This window comes from Stenella coeruleoalba (genome assembly GCF_951394435.1).
Source record: "Stenella coeruleoalba genome assembly, chromosome: 21".
Lineage (NCBI taxonomy): Eukaryota > Metazoa > Chordata > Mammalia > Artiodactyla > Delphinidae > Stenella > Stenella coeruleoalba.
In genome coordinates, this window is record NC_137167.1 from 24,085,925 (window position 1) to 24,109,334 (window position 23,410).

At 39.3% G+C, this 23,410-nt stretch overlaps 1 protein-coding gene across 2 annotated transcripts in view; it reads right to left on the minus strand.

The window, feature by feature from the left end:
- Positions 1-219: 219 nt before the first annotated feature.
- Positions 220-23,410, minus strand: part of TRAPPC11 (trafficking protein particle complex subunit 11) — a 39,899-nt gene continuing 16,708 nt past the window's right edge. For both annotated transcript variants that reach the window (XM_079909183.1, XM_079909184.1), the window contains exons 16-30: positions 23,048-23,109; positions 22,824-22,956; positions 22,113-22,243; positions 18,570-18,725; positions 16,629-16,816; positions 16,377-16,525; positions 16,073-16,194; positions 15,433-15,552; positions 12,689-12,754; positions 12,423-12,579; positions 11,500-11,611; positions 7,800-7,891; positions 7,505-7,638; positions 5,690-5,857; positions 220-1,152 (exon numbers count right to left, since the gene is read on the minus strand). In XM_079909183.1, the coding sequence (XP_079765309.1) occupies positions 1,108-1,152; positions 5,690-5,857; positions 7,505-7,638; positions 7,800-7,891; positions 11,500-11,611; positions 12,423-12,579; positions 12,689-12,754; positions 15,433-15,552; positions 16,073-16,194; positions 16,377-16,525; positions 16,629-16,816; positions 18,570-18,725; positions 22,113-22,243; positions 22,824-22,956; positions 23,048-23,109 (1,835 nt within the window). In that variant the 3' untranslated portion in view covers positions 220-1,107. The remainder of the gene's footprint in view (positions 1,153-5,689; positions 5,858-7,504; positions 7,639-7,799; positions 7,892-11,499; positions 11,612-12,422; positions 12,580-12,688; positions 12,755-15,432; positions 15,553-16,072; positions 16,195-16,376; positions 16,526-16,628; positions 16,817-18,569; positions 18,726-22,112; positions 22,244-22,823; positions 22,957-23,047; positions 23,110-23,410) is intronic.

The following is a 23,410-nucleotide window of genomic DNA, read 5'->3' on the forward strand; positions in this document are numbered from 1 at the left end:
GGGAATTCACGTCCTCCCAGCCCGTCACCGCCCCAGTGTCCCCGCAGATGCGCCGCGCCGGCTCTAGAAGGCGGCTCTATTTCCAGTCCTACGCGCCCCACCATCCCTCTGCAACCGTGTTCTTAGTAAAAGCTGCTCCTCGAAGCTGAAATCAAACAAGCGCAAAAGAAATAAAAGATACAGACAAGCATGTCTGAAAGAGAACACATTTATTCACATTATTCTTCTCCTTTTTGAAACTCCTACACTTTTAAACAATAAAAATCTCTGGGAAATGGGGTAGTTTTAAATTAAGATATTTTAACAAAGAGGATTTTCACAATATGATTTTTATTTACATGAATTTTCAGAAGTTTTAAATAGTTCTTTTCAAATCGCACAACATAACTAAAATCTCTTATTTAGACCTTGCACCTTTCTCAAAAACTTTTAGTTTAGGGAATTATGCTTAGAATCAGAATCTTGTTAGCATACTTATAAATACAAACCTGCTTCATAAATGATCCGCCTTTCGGCTGCAAGCTGAACCTATTTGACACGTTTTGATGGTAAGCAAAGATATTTTTTAGACATCTTAAATTGCTCTGATTAAAACTTTCTGGAAGTTCTAATCAGTCACGTGCCTGCTTTCCGGTTCCTGTGGATGTATCCTGAGCACAGACTAGATTCACGAGGATGGATTTACCTGTGGTTTAGCCAACTCTGAAAGAGACACTCAGGGATTCAGAACTTTCCTGGGGCAGACACTGGCGCGTGTTCCCCTTGTCCAGTCATATTTCAGATGCTTATCTTTCCTCGGCCACTGCATGTGCAAATCCCTTACTTTGAAAAGACGTTACTACCCATAAAATGACTTTCAACAGTAACAAAGGACTGACATCCTTTCACGTCACACTGACAGATTTCAAATATTTATTAGCGAAAACTGTAAGAGAGGATAGATTTTCCTAATATTTTAAGCATGAGTTCCTCTGAAGAGTTGCTATAACATCCATCAACAAACAGCAAAGATTAACTTGTACCACGATCAAGCTACAGTTCACCATGGAAAACGTATACACTTCTGTCCAGCGTCTCCGTAAGAACAGCCGAGGCCCGTCCTGAACATCACGCGGCAGCAATGGAGGCGTCGTCCATGAGTCTGCCCTGGGGCTGCCGAGTGGAAAACAAAACGGGTTTACAAAATGATAATGGCAACAGTAGCGCTATTAATTGAAGAGATTTTGAAGTTCTTGGAACTGTTTCACGAAAACAGAACAGACGTGTGCAAGTACCCAAACAAAATGTGTTGCTTTCCTCCTTTCCCCCCACCCTCTTTCTTCACGTGAGCCGGGGATGGCGACGGCACAGCCTCCGTGCTGCCACACTCCCTCTGTGCCCAGTGGCAGACGTCACCAGCCGATCACACCCACCCGCGGAATCTACCTCGTCACTACTTTTCTCTTAACCCGGTGTTCTGGCAGCTACCACCAATCTATCAATGCACCGCGCCTGAAAGGGAACCTGGCCACCATTCCTGCTCAAGCGGTGACGCTCTATCCTCTCTCCCTTGCTCGGCCTGTGTCCCGAGCTTTAAGCCGGCCACAAACCTGAGCTGACAGCAAGCTCTTTGGGATTCAAGGTTTCCCAGTCTCCTGTTTGAGAAAAAGTGATTCACAACGAACTCTAGGGTATTAACAACAAAGACTGCAAGGATTGAAGCAGCAGATAAAAACAAAATTTCCCTTTCTCGAAGTTCAGTGATTGAAAAAATTAAAAACATCACATCAGAAGAAGAAAAACTGAGAGTGATTAAAAGGTATCATGACTGTTTTTAGGTGTAAAATTTCTGACAGGTCAGCAACACCCCAGAGAGTCATCGAGTAGCTAAAAGAATGAAATTCTTGCAAGTGACTACTTTACTGCTGTACGTTAGCAGACCTCTGTGGGAAAAGCATGAGACGGTGTCTGGGACATGAACTAGATTAGCACTGCAAGCTCAGCACCACAGCCCACTGCTGTGTTTCAAGCAGCTGATTCCTGTGGGTTCCCTGGAGCAGCGAAGGGGGCGCCCCCGCTCTGATCTGTTGCTGGGCAGCTTTATGTACGTATGTATGTATGTACGCATGTGTGCGTGTGTGTGTGAGTCAACAGGCATCTGAATGGGATGAACGAAAGAACAGGTCGCTGGTCTTTCATACTTCATGTAATTTGTAGGACTCATGGAGGACGTTTAGCTTTAGAAACAGAATAAATGGCTCCACCAGGTCAAATCCTTAACGAACACAGCTTTACAAACAGGGACAGAGAACAATGAATCTGTTTTCTTATCATGCAATAAGAAAACAAATCTATTTTGCGAAGGAAGAAAAATATGGATCCAAGCTTGCTCTAGGCGGCACTGTCCAACGAGACTCTCTGCGAAGAGGAAATGCTCCACATCAGTGCTGCTAGCTGCACGCCTACTGAGCGCTTGCGACACGGCTAGTGCAACTGGTAACTAAGCTTTAAATTAAGTTTTAATTAATTTGAATCTCAATAGGCACATGTGCTCGTGGCTACCATACTGGAATAGCACAGGTCTAAAGGTTAATAAAGGTATGACGGGATGTAAAATTTTAGTCAGTGATTGTTCATGAAGTGGAAAAAGGGTAATCCTCATTCACTGCCCTTAGTGTGACAGGTAAAACAATTTTAATTATTGAGTTTTCCCAGATGATAAAGGAGCTGGCTCTGAATAATGCAGTCAATGATTTTAGCAGCAGTCAAGTTACTAGAAGATGGTTCTTAAATTTAGAGAAGAGATCATGGCAGTTAGAAAAGGGTGTGCTGATTAGGTTAAAACTTATGAATGTTTACTTTTCTGGAACCTTTCCTTATGGACTTAAAACACCACCACCCAGAAGAGGTTTACTGTGAAAGAAAATCAGAAGACGGAACTAGATTTATCTGGGATTAGTTTGGGTGTCCTGAGCACTTCAGGGAAAGGAATGAAAGAGATTAATTGATGGGAACAAAATGCTGGTTCCTCAACATGACCAACTCTCACATCTCAAACAAGCTCTGTTTGTTCGGCTGGAATACGATCAGGTCTGTACATCGATACATACTTTCAGGCTGATGAAAGCCATACTTCTGAGTTTAGGAAGAGCAAACTTTGGAGGGTCAAACAGCTAAAAGGACATCAGAGACCACCCATCCCACCGCCACTCCCCAACCCAGTCATGACTTCTCCCCTGCAGGGTAACCTCAGACATGACAGTGAGGAACAGCAAGGGAAATGGCTTTAGAGTGTGATGAGGTGGAAATGTTAAAAAAAGCCACTGCTGTGTGCAGGCGGGCGGTATATGGGAAATCTCTGTACCTCCCTCTCAATTTTGCTGTGAACCTGAAACTGCTCTAAAAAAAATAAAGTCTTAAAAAAACAAAAAGGCCACTGTTTAAACACAGGAGATCCAAAATTATGAGATTTAAAAAATGACAATTTAAAAGTATGGTATAAAAGGGAACCCTTTTGCACTCTTGGTGGGAATGTAAATTGATACAGCCACTATGGAGAACAGTATGGAGGTTCCTTAAAAAACTAAAAATAGAGCTACCATACGACCCAGCAATCCCACTACCGGGCATATACCCTGAGAAAACCATCATTCAAAAAGAGTCATGTGCCACAATGTTCACTGCAGCTCTGTTTACAATAGCCAGGACATGGAAGCAACCTAAGTGTCCATCATCAGATGAGTGGATAAAGATGTGGCACATATATACAATGGACTATTACTCAGCCATAAACAGAAACGAAATTGAGTTATTTGTAGTGAGGTGGATGGACCTAGAGACTGTCATACAGAGTGAAGTAAGTCAGAAAGAGAAAAACAAATACCGTATGCTAACACATATATATGGAATCTAAAAAAAAAAAGGTTCTGAAGAACCTAGGGGCAGGACAGGAATAAAGACGCAGACGTAGAGAATGGACTTGAGGACATGGGGAGGGGGAAGGGTAAGCTGGGACGAAGTGAGAGAGCGGCATGGACTTATATACACTACCAAATGTAAAACAGATAGCTAGTGGGAAGCAGCCGCATAGCACAGGGAGATCAGCTCGGTGCTCTGTGTCCACCTAGAGGGGTGGGATAGGGAGGGTGGGAGGGAGACGCAAGAGGGAGGGGATATGTGGATATATGTATATGTATAGCTGATTCACTTTGTTGTAAAGCAGAAACTAACACACCATTGTAAAATAATTATACTCCAATAAAGATGTTAAAAATATAAAAATAAAAAAATAAAAGTTTGGTATAGAATAGAAGCTTAGAGGGTTAATAAAAATGATTTGTTTTGCAGATGCAAAAGAAAAACACAACAAAACTGTGTAAGTCTAGAAAGGTAACAGGTGGGATGATTATGACACATACATGAACACAGGCTAACTTACAATTTACCAAATCCCAGATTATATAAACAAGGCTTCCCCAAAGCCTGACAGATACAAAAACGGAAATTGTAACTTGTCATCCAAAAAGGGGGTATAAACTTAAAAAGAGAACATACAAGGGACTTCCCTGGTGGCACAGTGGTTAAGAACCCACCTGCCAATGCAGGGGACACGGGTTCGAGCCCTGGTCTGGGAAGATCCCACGTGTGCGGAGCAATTAAGCCCGTGCGCCACAGCTACTGAGCCTGCGCTCTAGAGCCAGCGAGCCACAACTACTGAGTCTGCGCTCTAGAGCCAGCGAGCCACAACTACTGAGCCCGCATGCCACACTACTGAAGCCCACACTCCTAGAGCCCGTGCTCCACAACAAGAGAAGCCACCGCAATGAGAAGCCCGCGCACTGCAACAAAGAGTAGCCCCCACTGGCCACAACTAGAGAAAGCCCGCACACAGCGGCGAAGACCCAGTGCAGCCAAAAATAAAAAAACAAAACAAAACAAAAAACAGTGTGATCCTCTATCAATTATTTTAAAAAAAACACAACAACAACAACAATAAAAAAAGAGAACACACAGGATTCATATATGTTCATGTATCTCTGGTTACCAAGGGAAACCAGAACTATCTGGAGAAACAGCCTTAATTTAGGCATCAAGAGTGGCTTAACCCGAGGCAAAGCGATGACAATCCTACAGGGTCCTTTACTGAAGGAACCTGGAAATCGTATCACTGTTAAAAAATCAAAATATTAAACCAGAGTATAGTTTCTGACTGGTGATCGTTTTCAGAAAAGACCCAAATCCAGTAGTATTACATAGTTAGAACCAGAAAAGTTCAGGGACTGTATTCAGAAAGTTAATCCATTTTGATTAAAAAATAGTTACAAATTAACTACAATTTTAAAACATACTTTTAAAAAGTAAACAAAAAATTAAAATAAAGAAATTTAAAAAAGAAAAAAATAGAAATACACTTTACTAAACGCCAAAGAAAAACCATGTTTAAGGATGCCAGAAAGATAAACCTTTACCCAAGGGAATAAAAATCTTTGAAATTACATCTAGAAATATCTATAAAATAGAAATCTAAAAAAAATCTATAAAATAATAACTTTACAGAAATGAATAGCAATATTGCCAAATTTATACAGTAACAGTCAAAGTCCTATCCTGCTAGTCTCCAAATACTTAGTGAAGTTTACATGAAAAGACATCTTCTTTTGTTTGTTTTCAAGACAGTGAATTTAAAAAGCAGAAAATGTCTAAGCCTCACCTTTACAAAAATCCTGGTGGGTATAAAACGCCTGAGCAGTTGATTTGTGAAGTTGGGGAACCTGAGCAAGTTGATGTTGAGAGACGGTAGCTGCTGATACCCGGCCATCAGAGGGTAGAAATTATATAACATTTCCTGTTCGGTGCCAGGGAGGATACGTAATCGAATCTAAATCACAAAAGTTATAGAGAAAGATGATCAAATATAGATATCAAATATATCTATACGACGTTACCCATACATTACTAGCAAATGATAGGACACCTAAATCTTTCTGGTGAAATATTCACACGCTCTCCTATCCCTCCTTCCAGACAGATACCAAAATATACAGCGAATTAATGAGGTCAGGATCATGCAGTTAACAAACGTAACAAAAACATGTGCATGATTTCTCAGTTTCTACCAACATCTAAAAGGCAACCTGTACCTGCTTAACAATGGGACCACAGGGTGGATCAGTATTTCCTGTGCCTTAGACCAGGCAGGCTTTATAGGCAAGGCACAGGGCACTATGGGATAACGTGCGGAAAAGCATCTTTGTAAACATTATGTCAACATGAGACAAACAGATCGTTTCCTGTGTTTTGTGTTAGGGACTCTACCTTTGAGGTAAGGTAAGTAACTTCAGGGGAAGAAAAGATGTTTGTACTTTAGGAAAGAACACCAACAGGTAAGGTTTTTGGTATCTTACATTATCTAATTATTTTTAAGTCAATATGTGAAAGAGATCAAAACAATCAAGAAAAGCTTACTCATTTGCAAATGAGTACATATAGGTGCGTGTTGCGTCAGAGATAATACATGCGTGTGTAACCAACATATTACAGCTAATATTATATTTGGTATACACTATAAATTTAAATTACTGTACAGATTTACAGTATACTTCATGTGTAATTCTACTTTCATTTAACTGCAAACACAGCACTAAGGACATGCCCAGCCATGGCATGGCTGGTGAGTCAGGGCGGATGCTACTAGGTGTTAAGACAAGTTTGTGCTCTAATTACATCCTTATCTTACTGACCACTGAGGTGTGTCCCTGTTGCCACTCTGTTTTTTGTTGTTTTTGTTTTTGTTTTTGTTTTGGCCACACTGCACAGCTTGCAGGACCTCAGTTCCCTGACCAGGGATTGAGCCCAGGCCCTGGCAGAAAGCCCAGAATCCTAACCACTAGGCCACCAGGGAGCTCCCCTCTGTGGCCACTTTGAAGAGGAGGACAGTATTCTCACTGCAACATGGTTTTGCCTGAGAGTGTGCGTCCCACTCAAAAATCTGATGAACTTTTCCACCCCTGATTTGAATAGATGAATCAAAACATCTTAACCACTTATTTTTATGTATAGATACAAAATTGTGCCTACAGGAAACAAAGATAAGTAAATTCTATGCAAGATCAAAATCTCTTAAAAACTGTACTGATAGTTCAGCAGGGAATTAAGCTTTGATCTGTGTGGTCATGCCTCAAGGCCTCAAATTAAAAGACACACACACACACAAACTCATTAGTAATAAAAGGGATATTTTTAAATTTTCAGGAATTCTATTGTAGTCCAAGAATTTGTGAACTCCTGTTTTATACGGAGAAAGAACCTATATGTGTGATCTCAAAGCAAAAAGGGTTGCCCATTTAACTCAGTTCTATAGCAAGCTGTAATTAACCTTCAAAAGTGACTGAAGATTCCCCACTATCAAAACAACAGGGACCACAGTCAGCCTTATCAATTCATTTGTACACAAAATGTACAGCTTTCCACTTCCTGGCCATACTTTTGTGTCTTCATAAACAACCCAAAGAGATATGACCTGTACCTGTTTAAGACCTGAGAACATGAAGGCATCACTGGGCTCCACAGAAATCTCCACATCTTGAACTAAGTCAGTCTTATTCTGGAGGTGATACTTGACTGGTAACGACTCTCTAACACGCCCGAATGATGGCAGATCTGCAGAGAAAGATGACACATTACTCTTGGTTTAAAAAAAAAAAAAAAAAGCTCACCATTTATGGGTTCTTTTTTTTTTTTTTTTGTGGTACGTGGGCCTCTCAATAAAGTAAATATTCTTCCTGGATTTTTTTGATCAAATAAAATGTGAGTGCCGTTACCTGCGTTCACATGGAGAGGGATATTTTCTACAATCACGTGTGGCAGAGTGATGACAGTGCTGATGACAGGGATGTCGTCCATGGCTGAAGTCCTACAGCAGAAAAAGGTACCTTTTAAATCCACATTTCATGTGAGAAGTTAATAAATCAAAACCAGGGAACACGTATATTCACCAACTAATTACGAAGGAAATATAAATTATTCCTTTTCTAAAAGTTTATTAATGGAAGGAGTTTTGTGAAGAGCTTTTACAATCCCATTTTTGTTTTGAGGATTTCCGATTAACAAATGCTGTAACTCAAGGCTGCTGTTTGGTCCCAGTGATGAAGTAAGGAGTTGCGTCAGAATGTAAGTCAACGGCACACGAGCACGCCACGTAACACAGTGTTTTGGCAGCAAAGTGTTCTCAATGTCAGCAGCAGTGCGGTGCTTTACATTATGACACAAACACCTTCTCACACCAAGGACCATCTCCAGACGAGCACCAGACCACTGGACATGCCCTGCTGAAACTGCACTGTGGGCACACAGGAGAAACTGAAGACTAAAAACATTTTACTATCAGTAGACACAGTGGCATTCCAATATTCCTGAGATAAAGTGAGTTACATTATGAGACTGTCAGATATTTTTCCCTGTAGTGCAGTCAGGGTGGGAACTCCGGGGGCAGCTGGCATCTATCTGACTGCTGAGCATGTACGTAGAGGTGGAACCGCTGTGACGCTATTACAGTAGTGCCAACCACTGACAGGCAAAAGCACCCAACCTCTCACCATTGAGAAATACATGTCTTTTTTTTTTTTTTTTTTTTTTTTTTTGCGGTACGCGGGCCTCTCACTGTTGTGGGCTTTCCCGTTGCGGAGCACAGGCTCCGGACGCGCAGGCTCAGCGGCCATGGCTCACGGGCCCAGCCGCTCCGCGGCATGTGGGATCTTCCCGGACCGGGGCACGAACCCGTGTCCCCTGCATCGGCAGGCGGACTCTCAACCACTGCACCACCAGGGAAGCCCCAAGAAATACATGTCTTTATAGTAACACAGCAGAGTAATTAAGCAGCACCTTCAAAATGCTGTTTTAATTCCTATAAACATGTGAATTAAACTAAACATCAATATGGTAAATTCAAGGGGGGGGGGAAGAAAGACAAGTCAATTTTTTAAAAATAAAATTACCTATTTTTCCTTTCTCATTTTTATTATCTTAATTACTGTTTCAAGACTTATAAAATAATTGAGCCATGCCAAGAAAATAACACATGAAATACCATGCATCTACCTCCTGGCCTAAGAGAACATAAGAACATAGCTGAATCTTCCTGTGTACCCCTTCCCACTTGCATCCCCCCAACCTCCACTCTAGAAGTAACTACTAGCCTGAATTTGGCTTCTATCATTCCTATGTGTTTCTTTATGCTTTTCCAAATTATACGTATAGCCCTAAGAAACGTTTTACGTGTTTTCTAATACTATATATATGCAATTTGTTCATATTCTGCAGTTGCTTTGTTTCATTTAGTATTAATAGGCTGATAGGTGTAGCTCTGGTTCCCTCATTTTCACTGCTATATAATATTCCACTGTACGAATGTGCCACAATTTATCCAATTTCCTGTTGGTGGACATTTATTTTCTAACTTTTAACTATCATAAGTAGTGCCGCTATGAACATTCTCAGACATGTCCCCTTTGTGTATGTTTTTGAATCTTTTCTAGGACTGCAGGGTATAGCCATCAGATTTACCTGGTACTGCCAAATATATTTCCAGAGCAATTGTTCTAATTTATACTCCTCCTCTTGACAAATTTTGCACTGTTTAACCTTTCTATTTTTTCAAAGTAGTGGGAGTACAGCTGAATCTCAGATAAACTTATAAGGCTGACCTTCTCTCCCCCTATGTTTACTGGCCATCCAGCTTCTTCTGATCACTGTACTGCCTACTCAAGTATTTTTCTCAACTCTCAGTTAAGAGACTTGTGTTTTTCTTATGATCTGAAGAAGTTCTTGATCTGAATTCGAATCCTTTGTCAGTTTTAGATGTTGCAAATAGCTTCCCCCAGTTTGTATTTTCACTTTCTTCATGCTGTTTTCTAATGAACTGAGAAACAATTTTGAGAAATCAAATTTATCCATTTTAGTGGCTTGTACTTTTAGGGTCTTATTTAAAGAAATTCTTTCCTATGCCAAAGTCATAAAATGATTCTCTTATTTTTTTACTAAAAGTAATAAAGTTTTGCTTTTTACTATTAAACTTTAATAAACCTGGAATTTTTATATACAGTATACAGTGGTACAGCAGATATCCCATTTTTTTCCCAAGTCAATATCCAACTCTTTACCACCAATTATAAAGCAGTTCCTCCTTCCCCTACTGATCTATAATGCTACCTCTGTGAAATGTAATTTCCATGTGTGGATCTGTGGAACTATGTCTAGACTCTCTCTTCTGTTCCATTGGTTTATTTACATCTCCCAGAGCCAATACCATAGTGATGACTACTTACAATAAGTCTTAGAATCTGGAAGAGCAAGTACCCTTGCCTAGTTGTACTTCTTCTGGAATATTTTGACTATTACTGCCTCTTTGCCTTTCCATACAAATTTTAGAATCAAGAGTGTCAAGTTCCACAAAAACAAAAACAAAACAAAACAAGCTGTTGGGATCCTGAAGGACACTGCATTGAATCTATAGAACAATTTACAATATTAAATCTTATCCAAGCCCTATCAGAGATTATTTTGTATCTCTCCCATTTATTTAGGTCTTCCTTTAATGCTTTAAATTTTTATAATTTTCTCCATAAAGGTGACATCTTCTACTAGATGTATTCCTGTGTATCTTACCATTTTGTTGTTATGTAAATGACACCTATTTAAAAAATATTTTCCCTAGACGTTTATTACTGATATATAGAAATTCAGCTGATTTTTGTATGTTGATGTTATATCCAGCAACCTTGCTGAGACTCTTTATAATTCCAATAACTTGTTGATCCCCTTGGGTTTTCTATGCGAACAATCCTATTCACTGTAAATAAGGGCAGTTTCTCCTAATGTTTTTAATGGTTGGTTCTATCATCAGAATTAATTTGGCTAAAATTGCATCTGTAATAGTTCACAAATTGTAACAAACACAAACGAAAGTTTATCCTTTTAAATCTTTGTGTTTTTGACAGAAGGTCAATGACAGCATGTGACTTCTAGTTTGTTCTCCAGGCTGACAGAAGCTCTCAACTATTAAATGACAATGAGAAGGACTTCCCTGGTGGCGCAGTGGTTAGGAATCCACCTGCCAATGCAGGGGACACGGGTCCGAGCCCTGATCTGGGAATGTCCCACATGCCTCACAGCAACTAAGCCCGTGTGCCACAACTACTGAGCCTGTGCTCTAGAGCCCGCGAGCCACAACTACTAACCGCACGTGCCGCAACTACTGAAGCCAGCGTGCCTAGAGCCCGTGCTCCACAACAAGAGAAGCCACCGCGATGAGAAACCCGTGCACCACAACGAAGAGTAGCCCCTGCTTGCCGCAACTAGAGAAAGCCCATGTGCAGCAACGAAGACCCAACGCAGCCAAAACTAAACATAAATAAATAAATTTATTAAAAATAAATGAATAAATAAATAAATGACAATGACACATAATAAAGGCATTAGAATAACACAAATAATGAAGAAAAGGTAGGGCTGATACAATTTTACCTCTTCCAGGAGATAACATAATGCCCAGTTGCTACTCCACCTTCAACATTTCCAACAGATGGGCAACGAAGACAAAAGCATTCACTGGCACTCTCTGCAGTCCGTAAGACAACTACAAGAAAGAGACTCATAATCCTCATGTTGTGATTTCATCTATAAAAAGAGAGCTTTACATCCAAGAAATACAACAAAAAAGAATACTTTATCAATTATACATTATTTGTAGAGACTTGGAAACTAAGGCTTAGAGATGTTAAATGACTTTTTCAAGGAGACAGGTAAACAGAGCAAATGAAATGACTCACTTAAACAGAGCAAATAAAATGGCTCACTTATATTTGGTCTTAAGAATGCATCATGATTTTTTCCCCTCACAATATCTGCCCTTATAACCTAGTTGAGCACAAGTTTGCTTGGGTTAACATTCAAACTAATTTTTATTCTAACAGCTCGAGAAATATACAGAAGCCCAAAGTACCCTGAACCAGAAAGGCAACATCGCCTCTATGAACTGTTTTCAGTTGGATAATTGAGAAAACTTCTCGTCTGCTCTTCTGTATTTTCCAAAGTTTCTTTGGTAAACATCTTTTCCCATTTCAAATTATAAACAACAGTAAACATCAATTAAAAATTATAAAAAACAATCTATAAAAACTCCAAATATGAAAAAACACTTTATTTTCAATTACATTTTTCAGTCACTTTCTTACAGTATCAAGAATCTGATTTTTTAAAAAATAAGGTATACTCAGGCAAATTGTAAATGATGCTAATTCTAACTTAATTCTAAATGTACCTGCTTTTTGTGAGTGTAAGTCTCAAATTCCCTGCCTTAGCAAAAAGCTAACTCTTACACCACCAGCCTACACACGCACACACACTACTGTCTCCTGCTAGTTAAGGGGGATGGTCCACATTCTCACCGTTGTCCACCTGGGACTCCAGCTGGTCCACGGGTGTCATGGAAGGAGCAAGCTGCAGCTCACTGGAGACAATGGTGAGGGCCCAGGGAGAGGCACTCAACAGGTCCGTCATCAGCAGGAAGGGGATGTCGGCATAAACCCTTTCCAGGTGCTCAAACTGTCACGGATGGAGACAAAGGTCTGTCAGGAAGTAAGTTAATCCATTTTCTCTTTTCTGTTAATTTCTACAACCTCAATGATTTCCAGTATGCTTCACAGGAACGTACCTTTGTAGAAACAAATTTAACTGCAACGTCAAATGGAAAGACGGTTTCTATTGTTACAGTTTCATCCTGCAAGGAAATGTAAAGGGCACAATCAATGGCTTTTCTAAATCTTAACAACAAATGAAGTTTTAAAAACAGAAGGCATACAAAACACAATCGATTACTGATCAATAAATAATTCCAATTTAAAAATTAAGAAGCTAGGATCTTTCCCTTAGGTAGTATTTGTAAGAATCTATGCAGAGAGCAGACTAATAGTTCTAATTATCTGTGGTTTTGTAACAGTTCACACTGCAAAGTACTTTCTCATACATTATCTATCTCAGGATCTAGCAACAGTGGGCAGGGCAGGCACTGTCACCATTTTACAGAAGAAGAACCAGAAGTTAAGGAAGGTTAAGTGATTGGCCTTAAGCCACAAAACTAGTGGTGCAAAGCCTAGAATCTGGGTCTTCTTTTTGTCTAAGTCCTTCACCTCACCTTGACTCAAGACAACTAAAACAATGATAATAATAATAATAATGTAATATGACATAGCATTATAATCACTGCACACATATTAGGAAATGCTCACAGTAACTCAAGGAAACAGACACCAGTATCACTGCCATTTTAAGATGAAGTGGTCACACAGCTAGTAGGTGACAAAGGCAGAAACTGAACCAAATCTGACCCTGGAGCCTGGACTCAACCATCCTGCTCCATCTCCTCTGCACAGGGCTGTTCAAAAACCAGTGGGCTTATAAAGCAGAAACTAACACACCATTGTAAGCAACTACACTCCAATAAAGATGTTAAAAAAAAACCAACAGAGAACGAACAGTGGGCTTACTACATCTTTTTAAAAAACAACCCACACTGTTGGTGAGAAACCTTTAAAAAAGACCACGTTGGGTTAAGACTCCGGCTGTAAGGCCAAATGGATCTGGACTTTATTCCTGGCTGGAAACATACTTACTAGCCATGTAGACCTTGGACACAGTGATGTGACCTTGGGAAGGGTATATGGTCTCTTTAAGTCTCAGTCCTCCCAAGGTTGTTGTGATAATTAAATGAGATAATGCACACAAAACACTCAGTGAAATGCCAACATCATTTTTATTATTATTATATGCTTCAAATTATTTCCTCTCTCAATTATTATCAAGCTATCCCACCCCTCTAGGTGGTCACCAAGCACCGAGCTGATCTCCCTGTGCTATGCGGCTGCTTCCCACTAGCCATCTATTTTACATTTGGTAGTGTATATATGTCCATGCCACTCTCTCACTTTGTCCCAGCTCACCCTTCCCCCTCCCGGGTAAAATAATTTTGAAAAATAATCATTACGGCCTTTTGCGAAGCTTCACAATACACACTAGCAAATTTAAATGCTGTGCTAAGTCCTGAAGTAAAAATACCGGTTTAACACCCTTTAACCCAGTATTTTCCAAACATATTTGACCAATTAATTCTTTTCTTGTGTAATATCTATTTCTATTCCTCAGAATTAGCGCCCCTTACAAGCACATCTTGGTAATGTACTGGCTGATAGAAGAATAAATACATTCTTCTCTAAAAAAGTGGCATGTACCTCGATGATCTCATGTCTTGAGAACACTGCTTAAAGATGTAGCAGCACACTGGTTTCGCTCGAGTTCAGGATAGTTCCGAGGTAGCAAACGGTTATTTCAAAGTACATTCCAAGTCTACCATCAGCTTCATTATCAGAAGTAGAAACAACATCCAAGGCTTAGGACTTTAAATGTGCACAGAACTTTAACGTTCTTATTTTCTAGATGAGGAGATGGAGGTCGAAAGGAGTTACCTTGCTGACCTGGGTTCAGGATTTAGGAGGCAGTGCTGAGACTGGCACCCTTATCTCCTAGTTCACCAGCAGGGTCTTTTAATTACATCAGGCTGGTGAAATTTTTGACAGTGTGTTATATGCCTTCCTCCCTGCCACTTGGGGAATCCTCCTGAACTCTCTTAGGATGGTTTTGTTTCCCAGTGACGTATAAAACAGCCTGCGACCCAGCCCTGTGCAGTGACCAAACTACAAACCCCCAAATTCCTAGGGCTTCTCCTCTGCTGGACTGAGGACCCCATTCCTAAGAAAAGGCTGCCAGGACTAAGAAGATACCAAATATCATCATTTTCCATTAATAAAAGGGGATACAAGCATTATATACAATGTGGTTAAGTCTATATAAAAACACGTCCCCCTGCAATCTCTTGAAACAAAAAAGACCGATAAGAAATTCATCAAGGAGTTAATAGCAGCTGCCCCGGAGTTGTTGGACCCGATAGCTTTCTTATTTCTTCCTCACCAATGTGCACTCACCAAAAAGTGATGTTCAAAAGAATCTTTTTTACTAACAGAAGAAATATTCCACAAAGGGAGACCTCCCTCCCACAAGATCTTCTTCATATTAGCCAACTTACAGATTTTATCTAATGTGTGATTTTATAAAGAAGCAGATAGGTTTAGAGTCTCAAGACTTTTTTGCATGAGATCTTAAAGCTTTTGGTTCTCTGTACAAAAAAACCATATAGGCCAATTTTCTAATGTTTGAGCAATGAATACCATATCATCACATCATTTACAATAAACATAAATGATAAAAAAAATCAACAGATGTTTCATTAAAACTTGTAATGGACTGTAAGCACCTATGCTGTTTATTTTACAGGTTAACTAAGATAATACAAAATAGGAAACACTCCAAATATGGTATTTCTCGAAGTAGCTATGAAATAAATACCTTGTGACACTTGCAAACAATTTCTTTTTCTTCAATAGTTGTATCGATCAGGTAAGAAACATACACAAGAAACATTCTTGAGCCCACTGTTCCACAGCGAACATATAACATTTTTTCCAGCTGCAACAAAATAGAAGTATTTTAGTTTAATTACTATTACAGAGATTGCCTCCTGATATATATTCTAGGATAATGCTCCCACCTTTCAGAGTTTACTGTACCAACTGGCTAAATTCTTGAACACTTTTTATAGTTGTTCCTGTCGCAGCATGAGTGGGATCATTACTACTCCATCTTTTTTTTATTACCATTCTCAATTTCCCAAGAATTCTTTGTGTTTGGCTTGGAAATAAAAGTTGACCGAAAGGTTATTTAACTAAGCTACAAATTTTGTGTTATTTAGTTATTTTATCAGGCAATGAATTCTCCACATTAGCATCATTTGTTCTAAAATCCCTTGTATGAAAACTGAAGACATTTTACACATTAAATATGTGAAATGTGAATAAAACGTGCATTAGTTGAATCACTTTTTTAGTCTCGGGATATGCTGTTAAAATGCTCTAAAACTAAAACTCACTACATATTTAACACTACAGCCTAACCGATTTCCTCTCCAATCACAGTTGGCCAAGTTCACCTGCTCCCCGGGATGTAGGTCTCCAACAGGAATGTCAGTGAGTAGAGCCGGGTAGGACTCATCACACGGTTCTGTTCCATGAAGAGTCACATGAGTTTTCTGAGTTAAATTGGCATCCTGTCCTAAAAGTATGAATGTTGGCGTTTTAAAAATACAGGAAATTCAATCGCTATCTTGACAATTAATACTGCATAGAGAGCACTAGATCATAACCATTTTTTAAACAAACTTCCTGAAGTTGATATCACTGATGTTTATTTTATGTTGGAGCAACACGGCTCAAATTTTAAAAAGGCAAGTTTACCGGGTTTTAAACCAGCAGTGAGCTTCACGTCTCTGATGCAGGTCTTCTCGTGGGATTGCACAGTCACAACCAAACAGTACATTTCGTTAGTCAGGGCAGGAGGGTCATGTCGCAGATGGACAGAAATGTTTGGAACTCTGGAAATGATCCTTTGGGAAAAAATGTTAGCTAAGTCACTGATTTTTTAAAAGAAACAAAGTATTCAAAAGAAGTGAGGTGACCTTCTCCCATCTGCCCACCAGGCTGACTCACATGGTGCTCGCCTGGATCACTATGCTGTCCCAGTGAAGCTCGCTGTCGGGGAGCCTGGGCCTTCTTTTGAAAGAACGGGCGGCCTGTAAGGCTTCCTGGGTGGAAGCGGCATCTCCTCCTCCCCCCTGCCAATTCAAGACCACGCATCTTCCTGCCTCGCTGCCCAGAACCAGATCCAAGGATGTGATCTAGAAGGAGGAGGTCTGTCAGAAACGCCATCTCATACCAGTTCGTCACCATCCCCTCCCAACAAATTACAGGGTGGGCTGCTGGGCTGTGGCGTTCCTCGGACCCACGACGTGACACAGGTTGGAACACCTGCTGTGGGAGTCCAATCCCAGACCCTTCTCAGCTGTGACACTGGCTAGCCGTGTGTGGAGTTTCAACCTCTTCACCTTTAAACAAGGATAATGAGCTGACTCCCCAGCTCGGACACGACGGTGAGGTGCTGCTATCCCAGTGCTCGGCGTGGTGGCTGAAGGAGCAGACACTGCAGTAGTGGCTGCTGAGTGAAATCAATGAATGTTCTGCTAACCGTTAACATACTCACAAGCTAACTCCTAGTGGCCACACGTATTCTTCCCGACGACATCAACAGTATTAGCAATGAAATTCTTTATTAACTGAATAAATGTCCTTTCCACTAAAACCCTTAACAAATATACTCAAAATAGTATTATTAATTATGATTTACACCTGGTAGGCTTCCTTAGGTACCTTGTAAAAAATTAAAACATGTCACGAGGGATTTAGCCAAAATCATGCAGAATTTTTTTTTTAATGAATAAGCAAAAACTCTGGATATTGGTAAATAATAAAATCAACAGATTCACAGAAATTGTTATGAGAACATAGGGGTACAGCCTTAAGTTTCTGTCTTGGAAATGGTCTCTAGTTCACGTTAGCCGACCATTCCCGTTCCAGCCATGGGAGAGCAGCACTTCATGAGTGCTCACCTCGTCCTAGTCACTATCCCAGGAGATTTACGTTAACTAACTGATTTAATTCTCATGAAACACTGAGAAGTAGGTAATGTTACTATCCCCACTTTACAGATGAAGAAATGGAGACGCAAAGAGGTCAAGTGGCCCAGGGCCACAAGCAGATGAGCCAGAAAGCTGGCATTGAAACCCACGTAGCTTGGCTCAGAGTTTATGCTCAATAAAAATATGACTTCCATCACGTATTTCTGAAAGCCATTTTAATTATCTACATTAAATGAATCCTTTGAAGTATATATCTTCATTTTTTCTTTAAAAATATGCAATCAGCAATGTTTAAAGGTCAAAATGATATAGCTCTTTAGTGTGAATTATGTCATATTTTACAAAATATAATTACTACATTATAATTATTAAATATAATTACTATATATATATATATATATATATATATATATACAGTTTAAAATTCCTTAGCTGATTATGCAGCCATTAAAAATGAGGTTGGTCTCATGTACTAACAGGAAATGATGTCTAATATATCACTATCAAGTGAAAAAAGCCAACTACTGAATATTACGTATAACATATTCTCACTGGGCTTCCCTGGTGGTGCAGTGGTTGAGAGTCCGCCTGCCGATGCAGAGGACACAGGTTCGTGCCCCGGTCTGGGAAGATCCCACATGCCGCGGAGCAGATGGGCCCGTGAGCCATGGCCGCTGAGCCTGCGTGTCCAGAGCCTGTGCTCCGCAACGGGAGAGGCCACAACAGTGAGAGGCCCGTGTACCGCAAGAAAAAAAACCAAAAAAACAAAAAAACATATTCTCACTGAGGGGAAACCTACCAAAAAACCATAATGAATGGGTTCCCTTGGGAAGTCCAAGTGGAAGATTTTCATTTTTTACTTAATAAACTTCTGTATTATTTTTATTATAATTTTTTCTGACATACACATTATTTCATCACTTAAAATATTTTTTAAACACATTTCATAACTAACCTCAATTTTCTTTCCCACATCTTCAGTTTTTGCCACAAATTTAAATAAAAACTTCCTTGTTTTACCAGGAACTAAGCACATCTTTCCCTGAGTCAAATTTTCTAAAACGTCACTCGCTTTGGATGCTTCTTCGATTACACAGAACTGGTTGTATTCCTGAAAAAGAGGTGAGCAAGGGTCATGGTTTATGAACTCAAATGTCATATGTTTTGCTAACACTAAACACCGAATTACTTGGAGCTTGTTAAGGTTAACTGCACTGATACTGAAGCATTATGAATTTTCTATTAATAAAAGAAAAAGTATTTTTATGCCAGATGGTAGCAGTTAACCACTCACTGCTGCCACAAGATAAAGACGGTTCACACAGAAGCTGACCTCTGAAAACATTTATTTAGCCATCCCTTTCCTGGAGACAGAAACAAAGACTTTTTGTTTTGCGTCGGATGCTACTGTCTATCATCTTTTCTTAAAGAGCTTCCTTTTTACCTGGCTTCTGTGACACTATAATAGCTCCTGTTTCTCACTCTCCTGCTTTTCCCTCAAAGGTCTTTTTTCCCTCTTGTTCCCCTAATTCAGAGGTTCCAAAAGTTTCAGTCCTTAGCTTTTGGTTTTGCTTTTCTCTTTATGTTTACGTCACTGCAAAGTCTATCCATGTCTACGTATTCGGCACCTCTGTGCTAATATCTCCCACATAAAAACTTCTAATTCTGACCTATTCCTTAACTAAAAGCTTATGTCCACAATTGTCTCAGGGATAATTCCACTATCACTTCAAGCTACCTTCCCAGAAAAGCACACTCCTTACAGATGAATAAACAGAGACATCTTTCATATACATATCTAAGGGATCACCATTCTCATCCTTTCAATAAATACTGAGAACTTTCCAAGAGCCATCTTCTATCCCAGCAGGTGAATTATCTTCACAGAAGATTCTAATACAGTTAAGTTTTATACCTTCCTTCTAATTTTCATTTCTATTCCAGGCTTATGAAGCCTCGTACCCGCTACTTTTTTCCTTGTGATTTGCATCCTGCATTTCAAATAACATATATTCAGAATACAACTTTAAAAACAAATTGCTTTATATTTTATTTTAATGTTTTTATTAGTTTAATTACAGATGTGGTCTGTGTTGCTAAAAGGGAAAAAGAAGGAAGGAAAAGAAATGCAATAGTAGGCTATGATGTGAAAGGAAAATGAGAGTGCCTTCCTTGACCCTCTAAATTCCACATTTAGAATATTTCACAGTGAGTGGAAAAAAAAATGTCTGTCCTCTTGGAGCTTCCATTCTAGTAAGAAAAACAAGCAATTTACCAAATAATCACATGACAAGAGTGAAACCACAGCTGTGACAAGTACTATGAAGGGTTATGTGAGCCTGGCTAGGTCAATCAGTCATGTAGGTCAGGCGAGGTGTCCCTGAGGAAGTGAGGCTTTTAAGGGGATAAAACATGAGGAGGAACTAAGCAAATAAAAGAGGAGGGAAGACCAATCCAAGCATAAGAAACAGCACATACAAAGCTCCTGTCCTAATACTGTATGATCTTACTTATATGTGGAATCTACAACTTATAGAAACGGAACTCATAGAAACAGAGAGTAGAATGAGGATTGCCATAGGCTTGGCGTTGGCAGAAATGGGAAGATGTCGGTCAAAGGGTATAAACTTCCAGTTATCAGACAAATAAGTTTTGGGGATCTAACGTATGGCATGGGGACTATAATTACTGTATTATTTACTTGCACGTTGCTAAAAGAGTAGATCCTAAATGTTCTCACAAAGACAACAACAAAAAGGTGATTATGTCAGGTGATGCATGTGTTAACTAACCTTACTATGGTAATCATTTTGCAAAATATGTGTATCAAATCATCATGTACACTTTAAACTTACACAATTTTATATGCCATATCTCAATAAAGCTGGAAAAATAAACAAACTGTTTTGGGCCTGCAAAAACCAAATAGCCCATCCTTTATCCATCCTATCCCCATTCTGTATCCTCTGTATACACTCAGCAATCCAAACTTACCTATTTTTAAATGACTCTTATTCCTTTATCTCCATTCCCATCACTAAAATCCTAATCCAAATCCTCATACTTTTGTACCTGGGTTCATACAAAGAGCCTCTGGTTTCTAAAATATCATTTCTTTCCCTCTATTTTGCTACTGGAATAAAGTTTCTTAAACATAAATTTCATGTTCTTGCTTTAAAATTCTCAAAATAATTGGAATCCTTGGGTAATGGTTTGAAGTTGAATAAAACATACTAATCTTCAAGTGACCCAGGTTCATTTTACGAATTCTATTACAGGGACATTGCTCAGTTCTTATGAGTCAAAAAAAACCTATTTAAACCGATAACATTCTTTCTTTACCACCATTCAATAAATAAACAGATAACGAATAAATGAATGAATAAATCAATCTTAAAAGGCTTCTATTGATACTTCCCAGACTGACTCTGCTTAACTCTCCAGGTTCCTCTAAGCCACGCAGCCTGACTCCCACTCACCCCACCTATGATCCCTCTGCTCTCGTGAGGCTGCTGTCTTCACTTGCCCAAAAACACAGAACATTCACTCCTGTTTCCATTCAGCGTTTCCTCATTGCCAAACACATCCTTTCCCTCTCATCTTTTTAAACCTATCTTAATTGCATCTTCAATTTTGAAACTTCCTCTTTTCTCCAGCATGCCTGCCATAACAGTATTTCTAGGCTACACACACATTTAGGCCATCTGTGAGCCAGTCCTGGCCTTGCTCCCAAAACGCTTATATTTTAGTGGGGTTGATATATGCTAAACTTTTTCAGGTTCACCATGATGCTAAGAATATTGTAACTCTCAATAAATGCTTGCTGGTTACAGCTCAGTACACTTTCTGTGTGACCAGAAAATTAGAAGTGAGCTTATAACTGAAACAGAATGTAATCAAGCACTTGACTACATCACACTATAAAAATGTTCAAATGTAGGAAATATAGTACGATCCCAATTCTGGAGAAAAAAGTTGCTTATACATGCGTGCACATAAGATGTCTAGACTATTCACGAAGTTAATTGTGTCGCCCCCTAAGGAATGGAATTGGAGGAACACACATTTACTTTCTACTTTATATCCATCTATTCCACTTTCATTGCTTTAACATCAAACATATAACAGTTTTATAATATAAAGCTAATACCAATGTTAGAATAAAACAAATGGTTTTGAAAATTATATTCATTCTGAATATATCTTATTTGAAATTCAAGATACATGTTACAAAACTTTTTGTCTATGTGTAGACAAAGTTCTCAGGTTTCCTAAGCAGGGAGTGAAAACAAAAATTAGAATAGAAAAGTATAAAACTTGAATTGTGGATACAGAAGTTGAGAACTATAAATACAATTATTCTTAAATAGACTCTATCAAAATACATTTGTTAATATGAAACCATTAAGACCTAAAATTCACTAAGCACATTTTACCTCATTTAATAAGCTAAAATAAGATACACACATGGTAAAAACACCTTAAAAGGTGCCATTACCTGATTATTAAAGCTGACACAGAGCTTAGAAAACCTAATGGGATGTGGGCAGTCAGCCTTCAGATAAATATCGAACTGCACGGGAACGTCGACATGAAAACTTGGGGCGTGGAACTTGGCTTTGCATTGCACTAGAAATAAAACAAAAAGGGCCGAGTCAGACACCACCAGACACGCTAGACACACACACATTATTCTCTGATCCACATCTGCTCTTCAGAAAGAAAAAAGCTGCACTGGATATTCTGACTTCTGCACCTGAAGCATTTCAAAAGACATAAATCAAGCCAAATTTAAATAAACTCTAGCTCCAAAACCTCTCTAATTTTAAAAACATGGTTCCCCCTAAAATGTAACTGACATAGGATTTTAAAGAAAAAAGAACCGTTATTTTTAACTTATTTCAAAATACCTGCCTAGACAATAAAGCATAAACTTTTTAAATAACTGTCTTTCCAAATGCATTTCAAATAACATCTGAACTACAAACGAACAGAGTAAACGTTAAGACCTCAACTAAGTATTTAAAATTTTGACCATCTTTAATGTCGATGGGCAGAAAATTAAAAAAAAAAACAAAAATAACCACACAGTTCATCTACAAAGTGATCGTACTTGGAAAATTCTTTGACTTTATTATTCTGTGTCTATTTATTTTGTAGAAATAAGGACGATTTCTCTAAAATAATACTGTAGACGTTGGTTACCCACCAAATGGCACAAAGTCCTGTACGCCTATTGTGAAAAGATTGCTGCCGGCCAGAGAAATTCGGTCCGCCCACAGCTTCTGAGCAGTTTTCACAGCTAATATGTCACAGTCAGGTTCAGGAGCAGGACTTTCATTCTGTGCCAACATGGAGTTAAACATCTGTTCAGCTAGTTTTATAATATACACACATCCAGATACAGATGTTATATAAAGAATTCCAGCCTACCATTAAAACGTTTATGAGGTTCTTCTCTATCCGAGATTTCTGGTCATCTTTCAGAGTTGAAGCTAATAGGAAGGAAGAAGGAAGAAAATTAGAACTATAAGACAGGCAAGTAAGCCCACTACCCCCATTTCAGGTATTAAAACCCTGCAGATAAATCTCTCTTCTTTTTTTTTTTCTTTTTTTTTGCGGTACACGGGCCTCTCACTGCTGTGGCCTCTCCCGTTGCAGAGCACAGGCTCCGGACGCACAGGCTCAGCGGCCATGGCTCACGGGCCCAGCCGCTCCGTGGAACGTGGGATCTTCCCAGACCGGGGCACGAACCCGCGTCCCCTCCATCGGCAGGCGGACTGTCAACCACCGCGC